General features: G+C 38.5%; 4 protein-coding genes across 4 annotated transcripts; 3 read left to right on the plus strand and 1 right to left on the minus strand.

The window, feature by feature from the left end:
* The first annotated feature begins 126 nt into the window (after window positions 1-126).
* On the plus strand, window positions 127-1,726 carry LOC116309923 (kelch-like protein 10). The gene is made up of 2 exons (XM_039621618.1): window positions 127-346; window positions 1,207-1,726. The coding sequence occupies exons 1-2, from the start codon at window positions 213-215 to the stop codon at window positions 1,724-1,726; spliced, it is 654 nt and encodes a 217-aa protein (XP_039477552.1). The 5' UTR covers window positions 127-212.
* Window positions 1,727-7,349: 5,623 nt separating this feature from the next.
* lhb (luteinizing hormone subunit beta) lies at window positions 7,350-9,885 on the minus strand. Its single transcript, XM_031726640.2, has 3 exons — window positions 9,775-9,885; window positions 9,349-9,467; window positions 7,350-7,705 (listed from the first exon to the last, which is right to left on the minus strand). Exons 1-3 carry the CDS (start codon window positions 9,857-9,859, stop codon window positions 7,472-7,474), a joined length of 438 nt encoding a protein of 145 aa, XP_031582500.1. The 5' UTR covers window positions 9,860-9,885; the 3' UTR covers window positions 7,350-7,471.
* A 1,911-nt stretch (window positions 9,886-11,796) lies between these two features.
* LOC116309928 (cytochrome c oxidase assembly protein COX20, mitochondrial) lies at window positions 11,797-13,972 on the plus strand. The gene is made up of 4 exons (XM_031726651.2): window positions 11,797-11,954; window positions 12,497-12,611; window positions 13,329-13,392; window positions 13,534-13,972. The coding sequence occupies exons 1-4, from the start codon at window positions 11,922-11,924 to the stop codon at window positions 13,676-13,678; spliced, it is 357 nt and encodes a 118-aa protein (XP_031582511.1). The 5' UTR covers window positions 11,797-11,921; the 3' UTR covers window positions 13,679-13,972.
* A 3,881-nt stretch (window positions 13,973-17,853) lies between these two features.
* On the plus strand, window positions 17,854-23,423 carry si:ch211-132e22.4. The gene is made up of 3 exons (XM_039621381.1): window positions 17,854-18,050; window positions 18,591-18,865; window positions 21,645-23,423. The coding sequence occupies exons 2-3, from the start codon at window positions 18,682-18,684 to the stop codon at window positions 22,367-22,369; spliced, it is 909 nt and encodes a 302-aa protein (XP_039477315.1). The 5' UTR covers window positions 17,854-18,050; window positions 18,591-18,681; the 3' UTR covers window positions 22,370-23,423.
* Window positions 23,424-23,539: the final 116 nt, after the last annotated feature.

Below are 23,539 nucleotides of genomic sequence, written 5' to 3' on the forward strand. Positions count from 1 at the left end.
ATTTGGTTTATTTGTAATCACTTGCCCGATTAATAAACAGAAGAACGGAATGAAGCACCATGATTTTCAAATATAAACAGACTAGTGACGCTTTTCAGGCAGCATAAGTTAAGGTAATCAGTAATTTAGACAAAGTGTAGGCAGATTTCTAAAGGAAAACACTAAACAGGAGATTTTTGAGAAGTTTAAACCTCTTGAGTATCATCTGAATAATGAACAGCACTTGTAGTACTGTCTTTAGTGAGCTTTTTCTGGAGGGACAGTTGTGTGACTCTGTGATCCGAGCTGGAGATGTTGAGTTTAAAATTCACAGGATCATCCTCTGCAACTGCAGCGCATACTTCAGGTGAGCAGGCCTGTGTTGTTTGGCTGTGGTTTGTTTCTGCATTTATCCTACTTCAAAAGTTTCATGTAACACAGTGCAGCAGGTATTGGGAGCTCAATGTTAACCTATACTTTTTGATCACTATAAATGTTCTGGAGCAATTTTTAGGGGTAAAAAAAAAAACAATCCTGTATTTTTATTTAGTTATTTATTTTGGGGGGTTTGTTGGGATACATATATAGTACATGTTTGTGTTTGACTCCACAATGAGCCTTTAAGATCTGGTTTGAAAGATAACAGACGCTATAAACTGGCTTTCTCATTCTATGTCATCAGCACCACAGCAGCAGCAGCAGTTCTAATAAAGTTGTGCACAAACTGGCCTGCACCAAAAGTAATGGGACCACATCAGTGGTGATATTAGCTGTTCCTTCACCAGTTTAGCTGAAATTGTATGTCTAAACTGGCAGGTAATCGATTTAGGGCCAGACTGAGAGGTGGCCAATGATATGCCATTCCTCTTGCAGTGGGACATGTCCGCTCTTTCCTATTCTGTCTAGTCAGTAAATTTGATAATGTAAAATTCAGTTATTATATTTGCAGCTATTTAATGCCTGCTGTCCCCTGTTACTGGAATATTTGCTATAATGCCTAGACAACTCTATATCTTTCTGTCTGTCTTAACATAGCAGCAATGCTGAAAGTTTTTCTGCACATGCCTGAATAGACACCTTAAATAGGAGATTGCCCATTTGAAATCAAGTCATTTTAGATTTTTTAATTTCATAACTCTTGATCACAGCTTGCTCAAGTAAGCATGCAGCTGCAAAATTTTACAAATGCTATTTAACCACAAGTGCATGACATCAGGTACTTTTCAGTTTCATGACAGAGAGACAATGTGAAAATGCTGACCTGAATCTGTACAAACCACTACCATCAAACCAGGTCTACAACTTCCCCACTGTGTCCCCAAAAGCAATGAGCCTCATTTTGGAATATGCCTATACCCAATCTGTTGTGGTGACAGAGGACAATGTACTGGAGCTGTTGGTGGAAGCAGACCACTTCATCGTCACTGGTGTCATTCAAGCCTGCTGCAACTTCCTGGAGAGGAAGCTTTGTTTCAATAACTGCATCAGTATCTGCAACCTAGCAGACTTACACAACTGTCCTGACCTCAGGGGAAAGGCCTATCTCTACATCCTCCATCACTTTGAAGAGGTTGCAGCACTCTCCTTGGAGTTCCTGCAGCTCTCTGTGCAGCAACTATCAGATCTTATCGAGAAGGATGAGCTCAATGTGAAGCAGGAGAGCACTGTGTTTGAGGCCATCCTCAGATGGATCAACTATTCCCCTGTGGAACGTAGGTGTGACATGCCTGCACTGCTCAGTAGGTAACTGAAAGTAGGATATCAATTTAATTGCTGCTCTAAGTTCATTTATTTTGTTTATTACTCAGTGAGGGGCTGTTGAATGAATGGTACAGTTTGAAAGTATAGAAAGTAACTTCCACTGTAGCAATTTTAATTAGGAATAAAAAATAAAACATAAGTTTGATGCCTGATGCAAAAAAAAGAAGTTTGATTGTACAGAGGTTTATGGGAAAATTGCCATATTTCATAACCTTATTCTATAGGTAAAGGTCATTCGCATACATAATATTCTAATCAGTTGTGTCCCCCATGAAGCCCCATCCATACTTACCTTTCGTGCTGATAACTCAAACTTAAGGCTTTGTAATAGAGTTAATCAAGGAGAATCATTCTTCTTCCTGTTAATCCCATTGGGGGGGAAAGTGTTTGGTATTCACTTGTGAGTGTGCATCAGAAGGTGCTCATCATTTCGTCCTTAATAAATTGTAAAATAATTATTTACACTTGCTTCCAGATAAAACTGGCCATTGTTTTGTAGTTTTAGAAATGCATTATTGATAATGTGTCTGAACTGCACTTTAGCTTTTCTGACAGAAAAGTTGACTTTGCCCATAGTGTTCTGCCAGAACTTCCTGACTGGTCCTTAGGAATTTACAACAGGACACAGCCTCTTTGTGGGACCTGTTTCTACAGCAGGAGGTTACTCAGATCATGGCATTGACACTTGACTGTGGCATCACTGGTTGTTTGGAAGTAATGCCATGACCTGCCATTGCTGTTTGGCAGGTGATGCTGTGGCTGTTTAGAGGTAATGTTAGGGTCTTTGAGGGCAATGCCACAGCTGATTGGAGGTGATGCCAGGAGCTACCATAGCTATCTGAGTGATTCCATTACTTTTTGAGTAGAGGTGTAGTGCTATGCTAAAAAAATTGCGGATGCATGACCAAATGCACATGCTCAATTGAGTTCTGGCTGAGTTCTTGACTCCTTAAGGCAATCTAAATTAGCAGTCAACTATACTGCTTCCTATTTCAACACTGAAAATCATGCATTTGTTCTTTTAATATAATTGAGACCATGTATCATATTCTTGATAATATTAGAACCGCAACTTCACTAACTTCACTAATGGGTGGTGGCATGGTGGCTATATCCAACTCTTATATACAGTGGCTTGCAAAAGTATTCGGCCCCCTTGAACTTTTCCACATTTTGTCACATTACAGCCACAAACATGAATCAATGTTATTGGAATTCCACGTGAAAGACCAATACAAAGTGGTGTACACGTGAGAAGTGGAACGAAAATCATACATGATTCCAAACATTTTTTACAAATAAATAACTGAAAAGTGGGGTGTGCGTAAAATTATTCAGCCCCCCGAGTCAATACTTTGTAGAACCACCTTTTGCTGCAGTTACAGCTGCCAGTCTTTTAGGGTATGTCTCTACCAGCTTTGCACATCTAGAGACTCAAATCCTTGCCCATTCTTCTTTGCAAAACAGCTCCAGCTCAGTCAGATTAGATGGACAGCGTTTGTGAACAGCAGTTTTCAGATCTTGCCACAGATTCTCGATTGGATTTAGATCTGGACTTTGACTGGGCCATTCTAACACATGGATATGTTTTGTTTTAAACCATTCCATTGTTGCCCTGGCTTTATGTTTAGGGTCGTTGTCCTGCTGGAAGGTGAACCTCCGCCCCAGTCTCAAGTCTTTTGCAGACTCCAAGAGGTTTTCTTCCAAGATTGCGCTGTATTTGGCTCCATCCATCTTCCCACCAACTCTGACCAGCTTCCCTGTCCCTGCTGAAGAGAAGCACCTGCAGAGCATGATGCTGCCACCACCATATTTGACAGTGGAGATGGTGTGTTCAGGGTGATGTGCAGTGTCAGTTTTCCGCCACACATAGCATTTTGCATTTTGGCCAGAAAGTTCCATTTTGGTCTCATCTGACCAGAGCACCTTCTTCCACATGTTTGCTGTGTCCCCCACATGGCTTGTGGCAAACTGCAAACGGGACTTCTTATGGTTTTCTGTTAACAATGGCTTTCTTCTTGCCACTCTTCCATAAAGGCCAACTTTGTGCAGTGCACGACTAATAGTTGTCCTATGGACAGATTCCCCCACACTGTAAAATCTAATTAGTTCCCAGAACTCAAAAAAATTATGGAAACTCGTTGCCTCAAAAAAATTGAGTAAAGCTTAGCTAAAAATGACTAAGTTAGGACAACTTGTTTATTATGAGTACTCTGTACAAGCTCATTTTTTCCCAGAACTCAAAAAAATTGGATCAAGTTTTCTTAAGATGACCAAGTTAGGGCAACTTACTCATTTTGAGTACACTGTACAGCCTTGTTAGTTCCCAGAACTCAAAAAAATTATGGAAACTCGTTGCCTCAAAAAAACTAAGTAAAGCTTACTTAAGATGACTGTTAGGACAACTTATACATTGCAAGTCTGCAGTATTAAGAATAACTTGATATTTCTGACTGTACAATACTGATTGTTTACCTACTGACAAACATGTTAAGTTCAACTGAATGAAAAAACAATTTGTGGTAACCTGAATATGATTAAAAATAATTAACAACAATTTTTGTAATGATGTTAAAATGAACCCAACTTTTATTTTCAAACACAACAAAGTATAACAGCCAACATACTGGACACTGTTCTGCTGAACAACAAACAATTATATTGCCATCACTGTTATAATCTTACAATGAAACAAAGTCTCAGATGTAATTATTCTGAAAATAAGTTTAGGTCTACCACAAGTTTGTTTTGTACTTACATTACTTATATAATCAAAATAAAATATTTATTGTTCTGTCACAAGTGCAGTCTCTAATTTAAACACATTTGTTTTTCATTCCAACACAGGAGCTGGAATGTTGTATTATTTTAAGGATGCTTGTTTCCAGTCCAGGCATCACTGCCTGAATGACTATCATGGATCGAGGTGATCCAAATGTAGGTGCAGAAGAAAGTCTTTAACTTCCCTTAAGTACACTGGCAGTGGATGTGGGTTGGAGATGTAATGAGCTTGAACCTGCAGGCGACCATCTTCACTGACCACACCATCTGTGACGGAGGACTCATCTCTCCTGGTGTCCTGCAAGCAAACAATCATATTTTTTGGAACATGAACTTAATTGCTTTCTTAAAACATTTTTTTCTGCATTTGGTATAAAACAGACTCCAATTTAGACGATCTCAGGCTCCCTCCCCACCGGAGAGGTGACATTCAATGTCCCAAATTGTCAGTCTGGATAGCCCTGACCACCACCCAACACACAATAATGTCATGAAAGCATCATTTTAAAAAAGGGCTATGCAAACATGGCCAATAACTTTCACTCTAATGATGTGCAAAATGATTTTGGGCACAAAACAGATTTTGCTGTTAGAAACTTGCAGACTTCACTATATACAGTGTAGACCCTCTAAACTAAGTTTGGGGGATGTGATCTTTCAAGAAATGCAGACCAAACTGTTGTTGTTTGTTTACTTACACAGCATGTCTTGTAGAATTAACTGTGGTCACCAGCAACAGCATAGTGCAGTCATATCTCAAGTCTAATAACAGAAGACAGAAAAAGATCAGTAAAGAAACAACTTCCCCAAACCAAAGCACAAATAAAACAACAAGTAAAACAGGCTGATCTAAAGTATGATTAAAGTTCAGCCTGATTAATATAAATGTCACTGACAGTTGCTAATATATTGGAAAACCAAAATACTTACTGATGTCTTTCTGTCCAACAACAGGAGTGCTGGTCCCGAGCCTCAAAGACAGTAAGAAGCAAGCAGAGGAGAAAAAACAGAACATTTTTCAGAAACTGATTTGATCCTTAATGGCTGTGCAATCATTGTAACATAGAGTTTGCTTATGTTGTTAAATAAAGGCTAGATTTGACATTAATAGATGCCACAGATGTTCTAAAGCTGCCACAAAGCATGAAAAAAAATAGACGTCTCCGAAAACGTCGGAGCATTTTTGCAAATATGTGATGTCTTAATAAATCGAGCAGATACTTGAACTTTACACAGCTACATTCTCGCCTGAAAATATCTTAAAAGTTTATTTTGTGACCCAGAAAAAGTAATAAGTTTTTCAGCGGCGCCCTCCGCCATTGCCGCTCTTACAAGTACACAGGCTCCGACAACCGTGGCCGACAAATGCGATCCTCCTTTTCCCCAGACTACCCTTTCTGGGTCACAAAATAACCTTTTAAGATATTTTCAGGCGACAATGTAGCTGTGTAATGCTCAAATATCTACTTAATTTATCAAAATATCACATATTTGCAAAAGTGCTTCCACGTTTACCTGAGATAAATGCTTGTAATAAAACTAGAAGTTTAACAACATATTGTAGCTTTGGTACTTAAAGCAACATTTAAGTATATTTTTATATTAACTTTAAAACCTACAAAAAAGTGTTTGTTAATTCTTTTTTCTTATTATTGCTTCTGTTCTTTAACACTACTCACCTTTTTTCCATGACATGGTCATAGGCTGTTTATAAAACATGGACATAGTCAGTGTGATGTTGCCCACTGGTTTGTGAAATCCCATTTCTGAAACCTCAAAATGAGCATTTTGACCTTGACCAATTCATCTTTGATGATCTTTACCAGCAGATAGAGGACAAAGAACTAAGTTAAAAAGACTCTGGGGTTTCAGTTGAAAGTACATTCACCTCTGACTTAATTAATGTTGCTGAACAGAGTTATCTGGATAAATTTAAGTAATGTTACCCCAATTTGCACAGTCCCCTAACTAAAGTGCTTCTCCAAAGTAAAACCTCACATCTGTATTGGATCTGACTAACCATTCGTTATCAGACCTATAGAAAAGCTTTAGTATGGACCTAAGAGAGCACAGCCTTATCCTTACTGCCACAGTAAGGACAAGGCTGGGATGGGCATTATAACGTCTCTTGGTGAGTCATCTGAGCCACTTCTATTCACTGTAATCACAAAACAACCCGCAGGAAGAAAAATACACGTTGAACATTTGTGTCAAGTTGATACCCTTATCTTCAGAAATGAAAATGTGATTACTCAAAGCAATATAAGCAGGCAACGGAGCTCTTACAGGCAAAGACCATACGAGTAGATGTACATGGTGCACCATCCATCCACTTAATCATCCATCCATTAAGAACACCAAATCCTGATTAATTGACACAGACAAACCTTTTGGAATAGACTTCTAGATCCTGTGTTTAAATGTGTACATCATATCATTTACTGTGAGCCAGCTCAAATGTCTTCAGTGTAGTTTTCTCGCCTACTTTAATGTCCAATTAAAGTAGATGAAATCCAATTAGAGTCACAAATTAGAGTTACAAAGGCTGACTGTAATCGGATCCACAGTTTATGAAATGAATGCATCATGTCACATCAGTAAGACTTGAAACTAGCAAATGAGGACATAAATTCTTCATAAACTGTTGAATTAGGTCATATATCACTTTGCAGAAAGAACTTTTTTCCATCTAAATTTTACACAGATGTCCTTTTGAATCTCTGCTGGCCTTAAGATATAATGAAAGTTAAAGTTACTCCAGCTGTGGCGTCAATTTTAAGACACTGCAATCACCTTTTATCTTTTTTAAAGACACTGTTTGAGAGAAATATTCATCATGTGTTTATTTCGATTGCAGAAACATATATTTTTTTTATTACTGGTTGATTCTAAACAACAGGGCAGCTTCCATATACTCTGTATAATGTATTTAAATGTGATTGAGCTTCTTTTAGTAGTAGAAAGGGATGTCATTCATGCAGAAGTCCGGTTGCATGCTCTCAAAGGTGCAGTCAGATGTGTCCATGGCACAGCGACCGCAGTGGCAACTCAAAGCCACGGGGTAGGTGACGATCGGGTCTACACCAGGTGGGCAGTCGGGAAGCTCAAATGTTTTATAGTACAGGTCCCGGTATGTGCACACATGCTGGTACACATTGCTGAATGGTATCTTGATGACAGGGTCCTAAAGGGAGGGGAAATGAAAACAGCATCCTTACAAAAATGTTGTTATAACACTACAGAAGCAACTGTTTTTAAACAAGAAATTCACCTAAAATTTTAAATTAAGTTTCAAAGTCCTGGTTTTAGGCATAAATTCTTACTGTTAAACTACATCACAGTGAGGGAAAGTTAATGTTTTCAATGAATCATGTGCCAACACAGTGCAGAGGAGCTACCTAGACGCTACTCCCACAGAGGTTGATTATCTTGTTAATAGTGTTACATCTTCAGGGCGTTCAAGTGATGTGGTTTTATTGTATTAATTTTTTTATGCATCACTCTGCTTTTAATCATTATTTTATTATTAATCTTTGGCTCTTTTCCACAGTGTGTCTTTTTTCCTGTCTTCCTCCCCTCAACCCAAACCAGTCACAGCAGATGGCTGTCCCTCCCTGAGCCTTGAACTGCTGGAGTTTTATTCCTGTTAAAAGGGAGTTCTTCCTCCCCACTGTCACTAAGTGCTTGCTCTAAGGGGGGTCATCTGATAGGGGGAATTTTGTCTGTATTATTATTGGGTTTTTGCCTTACAATATAAAGCACTTTGGGGTGACTGTTGTTGTGATTTGGTGCTATATGAATAAAATAAAATTGAAATTTAATTTATTCCTTTACTTTTGCCAAGAAACCAGAAAGCTTTTAGTACCTGTGACACAGATACAGGTGAAATACACTGAATTTCTTTCCAGTTTAATCGCTTACATCTTTCTAATAAAGTACTGGAGTCACAAGACAAATATACTAAACACACAGCTTGACTTTACTGTAAACAGCAGCTGGCAGCATGTTTGTGACTTTATGAGTACTTAAACTAAACCTTCCTGTTTTCACCACAATAAAATCCACAGACACATCAAATGAAATTGAAAATAGCTTGAAGCGGCAGCTAACATATTCTTAATAGCACGTCTTTTTAAACCACAGATTATGCAGTTATACAGGTATTAGTTTTTGCTGACTGATAAGCTTTAGAGGCACCATGACTGACTGACTTGCTTAGAATATTTTCCCAATTTGTATACGCATGAAGTGGAAGTTTTGCATAATGTGCATCAGTGCATAAAATGTGGACTGTAACACCAGTCAGTATAGGTGGTGTCTATAACCAGCAGCTGAAAATGTAGAAAAAAAGAAAAGAGTCTGATATTAATATGTGGTAACACTTTATAACACAACCTGCGAGTAAGGTGCAAGTACCCTGTGCTTACATGCATCTTGCGGGCAACAAGTCAGGTTTTTGCAAGAAACAATGAAACGAGTACATTGTAAGTACCCTGTACTTTCTGGGGCGCGGGTCATGTTATGGAGTGACTAAGGTGCAAGTACCCTACACTTGCAATTTGCAGGCAAGTGCAGGATACTTACAATGTACTTGTTTCTTGCAAAAACCTGACTTGTTGACCTCAAAATGTGTGTAAGTACAGAGCACTTGCGCCTTATTTGCAGGTCGGGTTATAAAGTGTTACCACATATGTTTTCGTAAAGAATCAAATAAGCTCTGATTGTATTATTTTTGGTTTTCGGGCCTCCAAATGATTTGTTTTTATCTCCTGATTTTTGCAGCTTTTAACTTTTTTTTCTCTCCTTTACACTCATGAACCACATTACCTTGGTGATGCAGTGTCCACTGCAGATGGTTGTCTCTACTGGGTGACAGCTGGGACAGCCCTCTTTCTCCAGAGACACTGTCTGGTTGATGAGCTGACAGGGCGGCAGCTGGAAGGCCGCTGGAGGTGGAATAAGTTTTTATTTGGTTCCAAAAATAAAAGTCTCAACCTTGTTAGAGATTTTGGTATTTGTGATGTTTGTGGTAATACAGGACAACACAACTGGAACACAACCATTAATTCTATATTTTGTTTGTTTGTTTTCTATTATTATAAATTTTCTTTATAAAAGCCTTGCACACATATAAATATATATTATTAGCATCTTTAATATAAGAATGACAGAATCCTCAGCCTTTTTCACAATATTTCCAATAACATCTTAGATCAATATAAGCTTCCTACAATAATCATACTATTCTCTTACCTGCAGGAGATAAGATGAAAGTTGAAGCTCCAACAAACAAACTCAACATCAGAGCAAGGAGCATTCTGCTAATCTGTGCCATCATTCTGTAGGCGGCAAGTTGGATTAGTTAGTCACTCAGTTAGTTAGTTATTCCTTAAGACTTTTCAGCTAGCAAGCATAATGATGGGGGGCATTGTACCAAATTTTTTTGACTGTATTGGGTGTAATTCTATTTTCAGTGAGAAAATTAAAAGGTTTTGTCCTCTTATTGTGTTCATTTTTCAGATTAAATAAAGAATAAGCCTTTATAGGGTGTTACACCACTATCCCTGGTGAAAATCTGTGTCACTAGCATATCTATACATAAGTAAAACATAAAATATATGCACATAAATCATTAATAACTCATCTAATATCTATTAATTAGGTCAGCATATACTGCAAAAATACCAGCTTTTCTATTAACGATATTTCTTGAGCTCCATACTTATAATACTGGAGCTGGAATACAGAATAAAGTTTTAAAGTTAATAATATAGATATGTAAATATCTATATAGCCCTCCACACTTAAACAAGATTCATATAAATCATCTGTCTGCTAGTAAGAGCAGCATGTCTTACCTCTCCGGTGGCTGCAGGCAGTGTCTGGAGGTAAGCTGTCCAGCTTTATAAAGGACACAGGAGTCAAGTATCTAGTACCAAACAAGCTCGGATAGGATATCAGTGTTAATCCCAACTACCTGTTTTTATTAGAAGGATAAAACATTTAAACTTTTCTTTACCCACAAGCTGGCAGAAGTATATTTTTAAGAGGAAAAAAGTATTTTTAAAACCTTATGTGTCACAGAAGCACCAAAAATTTAACTGGTTTTCACCCAATTCTAAACATGCAGTCTTCCCTTTAACCATTAAAAATAAAAGCTGGTTCAGAGAATGCTTAAAAATCTGTTCAAATAACTTTTATAATATATTTGACACAAACTTTAAACAATGCTTTACACTATTCATTAGTATGCATCTCTTCTTTCTAGTCATTCTCCCTGTTATAGGTACAGTGCTCAAGTCTTTAATCTTCCTCTTTCATTTTTTTTATATTCAATCAGACCCCTAAAGTGATGTAATGATAGAAAAAATAATTACCACCAAAACAGGATGACTGCTAATCTGTTGTGGATGTAGTGAAATAACCTTGTTTTTAAATGGAGGATCACTGTGACATGCAGGCTTCCTGTTTGATGTTGTTTATTGGAAACGTTTACCGTGTCACATAATTCCCGTCAGGATTAATGTTTGTGATAGGTTAGGATGACACAGCAGTGTGACTTCAGTTTCCTTTTCATTTAACTAATTAACCATTTATTTCCTGTATCCATTTTCTATAACACATAAAACAACGCAGCACAGTCTGTATCTAGAACATACTGTCTTCAACCAGTTTACTGGAGTTTTTTTTTCTTTTCTTAAAGCAACTAGGCACATCTACAAGGTGAAAAGTGATTGCTAATGTTTCTGTCCTTTATTTATTTGGTTTTGTAGGTCTTATATTTTTGCTTATGTTGGCAAATAGCCTGTAGCAAACAGGATAGTTTTGTTTATTTGTTTGTTTTTTGTTTTTGACTGTCTTACTACTGCAATCATTTTTGACAGTCAGTTTTATATATCTTTCATTTATCAGGGAAAAAATTCTCTTTGATATTAAAAATTTGTTTTTTAAGTAACAAAGAGGGCAACAGAAATTGTAAAAAAAAAATTAAAATAAAATAAATAACATCACAGTTCTATAAGCATATTTTAAGTGACCATAAAGACCTGGGTTGATTATAATGTAGGCACAATAATGAAGAGTCATAAAGATACTTGCTAAACATGTCATTACTTACTTTTTATATCTAACCCCTTTATAAATCTTGATCACTACGATCTATTTACTAAACGAAGTAGCGATATTAGATGTGAAAAACACAGAAAAACAGGAAATCACTTTTTTTTGCAGACGCCGGAACCACACATCTTCAGTACGTTCGAGTCGGCGACTCATAGGGAACGGACCATTCGACAGGTACGACGCATGCGTACAGAGGCAATGTTGTTACGAAAGTGATTATATGTTTTTAACATAAATTGAACTTGCACGTTGAAGAAGGACACACATACGGCGGCTATATGGCAGGAGAAGATGGGGAGACTCAGACCAAGGTGAGAACTTGAAGGAACTCGATGGAATCGCGGCGGAAAAGCCTTGATGTTTGCAGAAGGTCAACATCAGGCGACAGATTCAGCTTATTTCATTTGAACTGTAGGAGAAAATTATGAAATTATAAGTTAAAAACGAGCTCAATTCGAGTAATGACAACATTCCGAACGTTTAAATTAAGCAACCAGTTATAGAGGACAGCTGAATGACACATAACCTTCATGAGACAAGATGCTTAAACGTTAACTTTAAGTAGCAGACATGAAACCAGCATCCCTGTTAGTGAGGCAACGATTTTCTTAAACAGTATGGCAATCCGAAAACTTCGGCTTACCGATTATTGACCCCATTATTCAAGCTTTCTGTAAAACACTTGTCTGAGTTCACGACAACACATTTAAATTAAACAACGGACTGTGAGTGGTTACTGGAAAGCATTAACGTGTAGTAAACTGTAAATATATTCTTTTTGGTTTGCAGCACAAATAGCATCACTGCATTTCTGTCCAGTGTGGGGAAAATGTCTTTACTGTCTGTTCTTCAGGGTCTGAGGCTGCTGGGGATCCTGGATGTCCAGAACACTCCTTGTGCCAGAGAGGCCATCCTGCATGGAGCCGGAGGCTCAGTAGCTGCTGGGCTGCTTTATTTTCTGGCTACCAGTGAGTCTCGAGTCTGAGATGTCTCTGAATTTACTGCTTGATTTCTTTTATTACTGTCACTCAACTGTTAAAGTACAGCTACTTTTGGATGCTCCCTTGCCACAATGGGTCACCACAGCAGGTAGCAATAAACTGTAGACTGTAGTCAACAGGATTTATAAAGGGGATATGCATAAAATAAAGAAAGGATGTGTTTTGGAGTTATTTTTATGATGGTGCATTATTGTATCTATATTATAATCAATACAGTCCTTTAAAAAAAAAGATTTTTGATAACAATGTGACTTTCGCTGGATAAAAACAGGAAATCTAATAGTCACTTTGCAAAACCTGATTGCAGCTTCTACCTTGTGAGAGGGATTCTGTTTGTGACTCAAAATGACTTTATTTGTTTCACGAGTAATCTATTTGGCAAACATTTCACAGATTATAGGCCAACAAGTCACTTACAACAGTTTAAATACAGGCAATCACTTTTTGACACAACATGGAATACCCTTCCTGATGCAGCATCAGAGGGGATGTGTGTCTCGGTTGGAATGTGAAGTAATTTACTATAATTTTCTTGTACAGTTCATCATGCAAAGCCAAAACCTCTTGATGTATCCAAACCTTAGTATACATTTTATCATAGGCCATTTAAACAGAAATACAAGCAAACAGAAGTTTTTCCAGTTGTTCTTATATTTATCTGACATGTTTTCTTGTTTTCCTCAGGTCGGGTGAAGAGGTCTTTTGACGTGGGATTTGCGGGTTTTATGGTCACCACACTCGGGTCCTGGTACGTCTTAAGAACAGTTTTTCTTGCCTTTCACATTTTACTCAGAATAAACATTTCTGTTTTTGGCTCTTTCCCCCCTGTCTAGCTTGTTTACTACTCTGTTTTGTAATCGGAATGCTCGTGTTTCTTCCCACTGTCAAGGTTTTATTGCAGGATGAACAACGCTAAGCTCCGTGTGCAGCAGAGGCTGATACAGGAAGGCATCAAAAACAAGGTCGCCTATGAAGGAACCGTTATGGACCCCACAAAAAAAGGCAAAGCAGAAGCACCTTCAGGCCCCTCGTGACCTCTAGCTCTTTTCCCCTCGGAGGACAAAAGAGAATGCAGCTAGGGTAAACGGACTGAACTGAGTGTCTCTGAACAGATGGACAACATTATTAGAAACATTTTATGGATGTTTTTCTGTGTTGGAGTGTTAAGCAGCTCTTTCTCTGTTATTGAAATTCTTTCATAATCTGGAAGCACCAAAGCAAGACTGTTAGTTTCATGTTCCAGTCCCCAACATGATGATTTTGACTCATTTTCACTGTATCCTAATGCTAAACTAATAAAAGAAGTACTGATTTTGTTTGTTTTAAAATGATGATCAGGTAATATTCCTCATATTCTTTAAGTTATTAATGGGTTTTTCTACACATCAGCCTCTACATAATGTAAAATGAAAACTGCTAGTGTGAATCTGAACTATTGTTTTAACTTATTAAAGCAACAGAATCAAAAGGTGTATCACAAATGAATGAAAATAAGGATGTACTGAAGTCTTTTCAGTGGTGTTTGTCTGGATGTGCTGAATACTTGAAGGTTTGTCCCACAGAGTGCAGAGCAGCAGGATTTGTGACTCAGTCTTTAAATTCACTGTAACCCTGAAGGTTTGATGATTTAATATGTAACAGTTACACGCTTTCAAAATTAAACAATTAAAATTAAAAACCAAAACAAGGGCCTCATAGAGAAATTGTAATTGATGTTTTTGTTATTATAAACTTTTCTGTGATTCAACTATTAATAAAATTACTGTGAGCCTTAAATTTAGGTTTAGCTTAAATTTTGAGTCTGTTACCAGGGCAACAGTCTCTGTGATCCTAGCTTACTGGCAGGTTTTCTTTAATAAACTGAACTTCTCTCTGACTCCGCCAGCTGCAACTGAACCAGCTGACCGAGGCTGTTTTTCATTTCTTCGATCACAAAGTTGCCATTTCGATATTAATTTGTTACTTTTGTTTGTTTAGATTTTTCAGCTCAGAATAAAATCTAAAGACTACATCTATATACCTCTGACTGTGTTGATAGTTAGGCAGCTGTCAGATTGTCAGCCTCTTACTGTAGTGATTACGTATGTATGAAATTTCGAACATATACAATTTATAAATCTACGATCTCAAGTTAAAGCTGATTTCAACTCAAGAATCACATGGAAAATTTGTGTGGCCACTACCAGCTCCACCACCATCATCAAGTTTGCTGACGACACCGTCGTGGTGGGCCTTATCTCTGACAACAACGAGACGGCCTACTTGAAGGAGGTTAGGAATCTGGAGACCTGGTGCCAGAGGAACAACCTCCTTCTAAACGTCAGTAAAACAAAGGAGTTGATAGTGGACTTCAGTACTAAGCAGGAGAGGAACTACCAGACCCCCGTCATCAACGAGTGCCCAGTGGAGAGAGTGGACAGCTTCAAATACCTCGGAGTTCACATCACGCAGGACCTGTCATGGTCCTGTCACATCAACACCGTAGTGAAAAAGGCCCGACAGTGTCTCTACCACCTCAGACGCTTGAGAGACTTCCAACTGCCCTCCAAGGTGCTCAGGAACTTTTACTCGTGCACCATAGAGAGCATCCTGACGGGAAACATCTTAACCTGGTTCGGGAACAGCACCATGCAGGACAGACGAGCTCTACAGAGGGTTGTGCGATCAGCTGAGCGCACCATCCACTCCGAGCTCCCTGACCTGCACTCAATCTACAGCAGGCGGTGCTGGACCAAGGCCAGGAAGATCGTGAAGGACCTCAGCCATCCCAACAACGGACTGTTCTCTCTGTTGAGGTCAGGAAAGCGATTCCGCTCCCTGAAGACCAACACAGAGAGATTGAGGAGGAGCTTCTTCCCGCAGGCGATACGGTCTCTCAATCACACCACCACATAGAACGGACCCACATATATGGTTCTTACACACACACTGGACAGTCTGGACTTTGTTTACACTTAATCACTTTAAGCATATTTGCACTGCACAAGACACCTACAATGTGGTTTGCACAACACTGGACATTATATTTCTTCATTTCCATTTAATACTTGTAAAATGCTGCTGTTATTGTATATATATTTATATTTCTTCATACATTCTTATATATTTCTATACTGTGTATTGTGTATTTTGCTGTACAGTTATCTTATTTTAAACTTTAATTCATATATATTTTATCTTATTCTTTCCCAGTTAAATTTACCCTTCATTCTAATTTGTGTTGTACAGTTATTTTATTTTCAACAAATTCATATATATATTTTATTTTATTCCTTCCTAGTTAAACTTACCCCTTTTAATTTTCATATTTATTTCCTATCTTATTCATAGCCTTTTCTTTTTTTTCTTTACGTCACGAGCAGTTGTGTAAGCATTTCACTGCATATCGTACTGTGTATGACTGTGCATGTGACAAATAAAATTTGAATTTGAATTTGAATTTGAATTTGGTTGACTCCTGCTTTATTTATAGAGGAACATTAAGTGCAGATAAATGCTGACTGAGTGGAGAATGCTGATTACGATTACTCATTTTCCCTTGTGTATTATTTATTTCTATAGAGCTCATGGTCCACACTCAAACACATTTATTTGCCCTTTACAGCTGAATTAAAACGGAGGTTCTGCAAACTGATCAGTTTTTCTACGTGTTCAAATGGTTTCATATTCTTGGCACAATGTTGTAAAATGTTGGCTAGCAAGTATCTGTCTATCCTTCCTGTTTGTAGTACTGCAGGCCATCGTATGTCCATTCTAATATCAAAACAGCCTCTTTAAAAATATTCAGTATGTTTTACTACATACATTACACTATTTCAAATGCTTTTGGTGTCAGAAAATGTTAGTATGCCCTCCTGTATGAAGTCAGCTTGCTTTTTTGTCTTCACTGAGTTCCTGGTACCAGCTACAGGACATGCAACAGGAGTGTAAAAGTAGTTTTATATCTCATCTGCCTTAAAAAGCAAAAAACTGGAAAAACCCAAAGTATGTGAGAAATCTAAAACATTGTGCAGAAGAAGATATGCAAGGCTACATCAAACAGATTAAGAAGGGAATCATTGTTCAGTCCAGGTTCCTGTTCAGCTCCTGTATATTTTACTCTGATGCACAATGTACAAAGAATTTCTGCTCACATTCTTCATTTACAGTTTTTCTCCTGGATAGTCACATAAAGTAAAAACCTTTATCAGGTTGTGTAGCTAATACTAAACTAATGAACATGACATTCCATTTATTATTATTTAGCGCATGTGAAAAGTTTTGTTTTGGGTTTTCTATCAGATCAGTTTTAGAAAGAGGAAAATCATTATTTCCCACTTTAGCAGGTTAATAATTTGTTCTATCTGATCACTTTTGACCAGATTATAGCCCTGAGCTTTAGAACGTGAAAAGAAAAAGACAAAAACAACAACAACAAAAAGAACATTTAGAAAAACAAAGCAGAAAATATGGCAGCATTTCAAACAAACAAAAAAAAAACAACTACCATTTTAGGAATGACAGTATTTTTTTTTTTTTTTAAATCTGAATAATTTGAGTTTTTTGCTTGTTTTTGTTGCGTTTCCTGTTTTTTGTTTTTCTGTTGGTCGGTTTTGCCCCTGAGAGTCATATATTTGATATAAAAACAAACAGCTCTTTAAGGCAAATAATCCTCCTGTTCTCAGAAAAATTATGGTTCTTAAATGGTTCTTCAGATGTCTTCATGGTTCTTTAAAGAACCATCATACGTCAAAGAAGGTTTTAAACCCATTTTTACAAAGGTTCTTTGAAAAACCATTAAAGGTGCCCCAAAGAACCATTTCTTGATGGTTCTTTGGGGCACCTTTAGAGGTTCTTCAATGAGCCACTGAAAGAAATGGTTCTTCAGAGAACCATTGTTTGAAAGGTTCTTTGTAGCACCAAAAAAGGTCCTTCTATAGCATCAGTCTAAAGAACCACTTTTGGTTCCAGTTGGCACCTTTATTTTTCTGAGCGTGGGTAAAAATAAAATCTAGGCTCCTCCCTTTAGAAATAAAAATAAGGGCAGTTAACTTTAGTGTGACACAAACATACAGAAATAAAGTTTACATAAAGGCTGTTAAATTATACTGATATCAGTTTTTAATGCAAATCTTCTCATCCTGCTGTGTCACAGACACGAACACCAACAGAGGAGACTGAGCACATCCACGCCTCATTCAAAGCAGCTTTCTGAGCTCTGTTGAGATAATGGGGCTCAGCACAGCAGCAATAAACAGCTTTGTAAAAGTTCCATGACACGTAGATTCACAAGAAGACACATGGTGTCTGACATTTTAAGATGGAACTGAGATATTTGAAGAGTTTTTGAATTTAATCTGGAAAAAAGGCTGGGATCACACCTGAAGTGGTTTTGACGCATGGAAGTAAACACAACATACACCACAGGTAGGACATGAAGAAAGTTATTAAAAATGATAAAAATACAGTCTGTCCTTTCTCTGAATTCTGCATTGCAATGGACGTTTTTATTTAAGGAATGCACCATTTAGTTCCATTATAGACCTCAAAAACTGGGTAACTCTCACTCAGACGTTCTGGATGGACAAGCAGCACTGCAGGGAAGCAGAAAATTATGTAAATGTGGGGATGAATTGTCTCTTAAACGATCTCTAAACTTAACTCCCTTCTCTGCTGCTGTCATGTTGGTATGTTCCGTCAGTTTGATGACAAATATATATTTATTTAGACAAAAACTAACCATGTTAACAAAAAACATTTTTTTTCTTAAAAGGAAACGTGCTTATATTGAAATACAGTATTAAATTAAATGGGAGCTCAGTGCTTAGTTTAGACAGAATGGTGGATAGCTAAGCACTGTTATTTGTCTATATTGAGGTTTGTGTTTAAGGTCTCACATGTACACATTTGATGTGTTTATTTGGCACATTAAAAATGATTTTGTCCTTGTGTTTTTGCATACTGCAGTAGGTGGTCACTACAGCCTGCTGCCTTCACAGCATCACCTCTTTGATCATCTAAACAGCTGAACACATAAAGAGCTGCTGTGCAGCCTCTTATGGCTGACAACAACACGGTGACAATAGCTGGCCCTGACCTCCTCAGTGTCACTACTAGTGCCACTGGGAACAACACCACACCTGCCAATGTCCATTTAGCCAAAGTGATGAATTGGCTGACCTTCAGCCTTGGGCTGCCCGCCATTGGACTCGCTCTTTACATCCTCAAGAATCTCTCCAAAGGTTTGTCTTCTCTGTGTTTAAATATGTCTTGTGATTAGAGTAGAGCATTTCAGAGCTAAGGATGCAGAGGTCTGAGTTAGACATTTTGGTTAAAGCTGAGACAAAGTTGGCACTTTGGCAGTGTGTGCAGCACAGGATATGCTTTTTATTTTATTTCATTCTTGGGATTTTATCACTGTGCATCATTTTAACCTCCACTTCTAACTACTTGTCACCACTGAACACTTTTTCAAGTGTGGCTAAAGGGAACCATAGAAAACAGCCCCCTGAATCTAACATGAATTGTCTTTGATTACTTTTACCTCAAAAACTGGGCAGATAACAGCTTCTGGGCATCTCCTGAGCATCCTGCTGGACACTAGGAGTCTGTAAAGACTTCATGTCTTGCTTCCAGCAGTTGTAAATTTACACACAAGGTAACAGCTAATGTAGACAATACAAAATTTGTTTCTTCACCCTAAATATATAGCCACTATTATAAATCTACTGAGCTACTAGACAGGAAAACCAAAGACAGTGGAGATGATTGTGCCATATCATCAAAGAGGGATAAGGAGGTTGAAAACAGTGACATTTGTCTACAGGAATGCAGCGTATGCTCCCGATAGGCTGATATCACAGCTCATGTGATGACAGTAGCAGAATACACTGATCTAAATGGGACTGCTTACTGATGGCACCGAAAAGGTGCTAGACCTGAAATAAAATTCAGCACAGACACATGGAGATAAACTCTGGGTCTCTGGCATCATAACAGCCTGGCTGATAACCTTCTGGAATACTTCTTGTACCAGAGACCTTCAAACTGTTGGGTGTAGAACACATGCCTCAGAGAATGTAAAAGGAAATGAGAAGAAAAGCAAAAAGTCACTGAACCACAGCAAAGGAATCGTAGGCACAGACAAGTAGTGGCTCTTAACACATTTTAAACAAATAGCCCTAATTACTGGTGACTGTGGTCTAGTCCAGCGGTCCCCAACCCCCGGGCCTCGGACCGGTACCGGTCTGTGAGTCGTTTGGTACCGGGCCGCGAGAGTTGAGGCTCAGGTGTGAAATGTATGGTTTTCATGGTTTTTATCAGTTTTCAGCGTTATTTTGTTATCTTTTTATCGTTAACTCGGTTTTCCTGGGTCTTTTCACGTGTGTTATGAATAAATCTTCTTTTTTTCGGTACCGGTACTAGTTTTATTTTGTTGTATTTATCCGCGACACCTTAAAGGCCGGTCCGTGAAAATATTGTCGGGCATAAACCGGTCCGTGAGGCAAAAAAGTCTCCACATTCAGTGGAGAAGGGGTGATTAAACGCTGCCTCCTAAAAGTAGCCATCTCTGCAGAAAACAAGAGACTTTCAGACAGGTTGTTAAAGCACAAATACAATGAATGTGATATTTTGCACTGTGGCACACATTTAGAGAGGAAGCGTTAAACCTTGTTTAAGCCTGCTGATGGCTAACTGTTATCAGATGTCCACAGGCAAAGTTTTGTTTAAGCTACTCAGCCTGTGCATCTGTTTCAAACAACCATTTTTTTCCCATTGGGATGAATTTGATAACCTATTTGACGATCATCTGATATTACTCAGAAATCTATGCTTTTAACAGCAAACATCAATCTTCTTTTCCCTTCATTCCCCAATGACCTTGGCCACGTCTCATAAATAATCTGCAGCTATACAGTATAAAACGAGAAAGTATTGTGAACTCTTTCAAACAAAAATATCCACCGCCATAAACTCAAACAGAGATAGTGTGCTCAGACACTTCAACTGAAATTATGCAATAGCATGACAACAAGGTCATATCTGGAAGGACGTAAAGCCAGTCAAACGCCCCAAGATCTCAGCAGTCCAGTGAAGATGGAGACTAAACAGATTTCACTGTAACACAAGTGATGTCATTTTCCCCTTGGTGGCAAGAGTTTCTGGAATGGAGGGCGATGTTGAGGCACCGAAACTGGGAGAGACACACTAACATCCCAGCAGCTCAATTTATTTGGCTCTGTCTAGCCTTTCCTACCCACTCGGGTTTAGCATGCTGTTTTTCTAGGAAGTTGAATAAGGACAAAAACTGGAAGTACACTATGTACTAGAAAGACTTAAAAAGACCCCTCACTGGAGGGGAATCTGTAGGTAATACCTGTTGTTAGAACCAAACATGGTGAAGCAGTTTTATGCTGCTTAGTGCCGGAATTTTGTACCCAAGCATTGCTGCAAAACTATGTCCATCCTTGCATGGAAACAGTATTCCCCGATGGCTGTGGCCTCTTTCAGTTGGATAACGTGTCCCGTCACAAAGCAAAAATGGTTCTGGAATGGTTTGAGGTGTTGACTTAGCCTCCAAATTTCCCAGATCCCAATCCAATTGAGTATCTGTGGGATGTGCTGGACAAACAAAAGCCCCATCTCGCAAGTTAAGGAATCTGTTGCTAATGTCTTGGTTCCAGATACCACAGCACACCTTCAGGTGTCTAGTTGAGACCATGCCTCAACAGGTCAAGGCTATTTTAGCAGCAAAAGGGGGACCAACACAATATTAGACAGGTGGCCATAATGTCATGCCTGGTAAATGTATAATTGTTAAGCCAACTGCTAGTGATCAGGGACTTCTACGCTTCTGAACAAATATCTTCAGCACTTCTGTTGTATCAGCAAATAATGGATAAGCACCTGTTTCTAACAACATGTCATCATCATGATAGGTTTTAGTATTACCTGAGTACGAGTGAAGTATTTAAGATCAATAGTTCAGCAATTAATTTAAATTCTGTGTTTATTTTCCAGGTGAGAATAAAGTTCCCATGCACGTCATCTTCCTCCTGGTTTCTGACATCATCAGTTTCCTCGGACGTCCTAATGTGAGTCAGAAAGTGGACAGTGGGTCCACGTTCTCCGCCAATCCCACCGACTTCATCTTTTATTTTGGTGTCGTCTCCAACATCACCCTCATGCTGTTCATAGCTCAGGAGCGCCATCTCCAGGTGGCCTACCCACAGTGCCTTGCCTGCTGCACCAGTATCAGGAGGCATCCCGTAGTGGCCTTGGTGGCATGGGCTGCCCCATTCGCCATCCTGGCTCTCGCTGTGCTACAGTACAACCTCTGGTTCGCTGTGGCTCTCCTTGCTCCTTTCCCCTTTCTCCTCTTCTTTGCTGTGGACTCATGGAGGGCTTTGATCTGCTCCAGATCTAATCCTTCATCACCAGAGAGGAGAAGGACAGTGGTGGGTATCGGTGCAATCTGGGCCAACTACACTGTCCTCTATGTCCCTTTCATCCTCAACCTCCTTCTAGAAGCTCTGTCCTTGACAGAGGTGGTGAGCTATCTGGGGCTAGTGTCTCACCTGCTGCTCTACCTCAGCCCTCTGGTGGACCCTTTCATCTATATATTCATGAATAAGGGTCCCAAAGAGGTGCTGCAGGCACTGCCCTGCTGCCAAAGGCGTAGTCAGAAAGAAAACATGACACCCACAGTGAACACTGTGTCTGAGACAGTAGAAACGAGACTTTGAAGAGGAAGTACAGTTTGTATAAAAGTAAACCAAAGAAAGGAACACATTCACAAATCTGGCGTGGGACAGTTCATAAGTCTGTCAGATTTATGAAAAAGATTTTTAGTCTGAGGCATTTTACACAGGAATGATTCTGTTACTCTAAACTTGTAAAACTATAAACTACTGTAAACACATAAGACTGCAGTTATGTGCAGGCAAAGAGAAGAGAAATCTGATAGCAATTAGCTTTGGCAAGACCACACAAGTAGTGTCAATGAAAAGTGTCAGGTTGAATATAATTGGATGTTACAGGTCAGCTGGTAGCAAGGTGGTTGATGAGATGGCAAACAGAATGAGAGGCTTTATTCCAACACTAAAATACTGGATATGGAGAAATCTGGCTCTCAAATCCTTCCTCAGCCATACGAGCACATGTGCTTCATATGCACAATCAAAATAAGGGTCACTGGATTAACCATTGTCCACTTTAACTGCAAAGCTACCAACACGGTCTACTCATCTATTTCAGCTTATTATCATAACGTCTCTCTCTATGTCTGAAATGCTTTGTATTTGTTTGTATTAACACTTATTTTCTTTCATTGTCAATTTCTTTTTAGAATCTCTTTTTCACAAGTTAACGTTCCTTTTTAGGAATATTTACAGTTGCAGGAAATTGTTACCAGTACTGGAAAACCAGCTTTTCTTGCAGGAATGTGCACACACACACCTGCATCTAAAGGGCAGCCTAAAAAGCGAGCTGATGGCTGTTCCCTTCAGGATCTCGCTGGATCCATTTATTTTTGCTGTGTTCTCATATTTTAGTTAATGCAAAGCTCGGTATTGCTGGATAGTTGTAAAAAGTACAAGTAGAAATGTAATGACTTGTAAGAACATACCTGTCTGTGTTTACACTGAGCAGTAAGGTCACTTTTGGTCACCTAACAGCTTGTTCTAAGATTAGAACTGCCTCACATACATGAAAAAATAACATGGTGAAGCTCTCCCATACATCTTGCATATGTTTCTTTTATTAAAAATTTAAAAAAAAAAACTGTAAAAATGTAAATTCCTGCTGATTTGTACAGTTTTTAAGATCTCACAATACTTCTTGCTTCATGTACTTTATTAAACCTATGAATTTTGTTGTACTTAGATTTTAATGCAGTTACACATCTACATTTTTCT

Source organism: Oreochromis aureus, linkage group 13, assembly GCF_013358895.1.
Source record: "Oreochromis aureus strain Israel breed Guangdong linkage group 13, ZZ_aureus, whole genome shotgun sequence".
Lineage (NCBI taxonomy): Eukaryota > Metazoa > Chordata > Actinopteri > Cichliformes > Cichlidae > Oreochromis > Oreochromis aureus.

Coding starts and splice junctions, on each gene's coding strand:
- lhb (XM_031726640.2), bottom strand. CDS start 9,859: ATGATGGCACAGATTAGCAGAATGCTCCTTGCTCTGATGTTGAGTTTG. Junction 9,468..9,774: donor TTTCATCTTATCTCCTGCAG/GTAAGAGAATAG, acceptor TTCCACCTCCAG/CGGCCTTCCAGCTGCCGCCC. Junction 7,706..9,348: donor GTGGACACTGCATCACCAAG/GTAATGTGGTTC, acceptor CCCTCCCTTTAG/GACCCTGTCATCAAGATACC.
- LOC116309923 (XM_039621618.1), top strand. CDS start 213: ATGAACAGCACTTGTAGTACTGTCTTTAGTGAGCTTTTTCTGGAGGGA. Junction 347..1,206: donor AACTGCAGCGCATACTTCAG/GTGAGCAGGCCT, acceptor GGTACTTTTCAG/TTTCATGACAGAGAGACAAT.
- si:ch211-132e22.4 (XM_039621381.1), top strand. CDS start 18,682: ATGGCTGACAACAACACGGTGACAATAGCTGGCCCTGACCTCCTCAGT. Junction 18,866..21,644: donor CCTCAAGAATCTCTCCAAAG/GTTTGTCTTCTC, acceptor TTTATTTTCCAG/GTGAGAATAAAGTTCCCATG.
- LOC116309928 (XM_031726651.2), top strand. CDS start 11,922: ATGGCAGGAGAAGATGGGGAGACTCAGACCAAG. Junction 11,955..12,496: donor ATGGGGAGACTCAGACCAAG/GTGAGAACTTGA, acceptor TCTGTTCTTCAG/GGTCTGAGGCTGCTGGGGAT. Junction 13,393..13,533: donor GTCACCACACTCGGGTCCTG/GTACGTCTTAAG, acceptor CCCACTGTCAAG/GTTTTATTGCAGGATGAACA.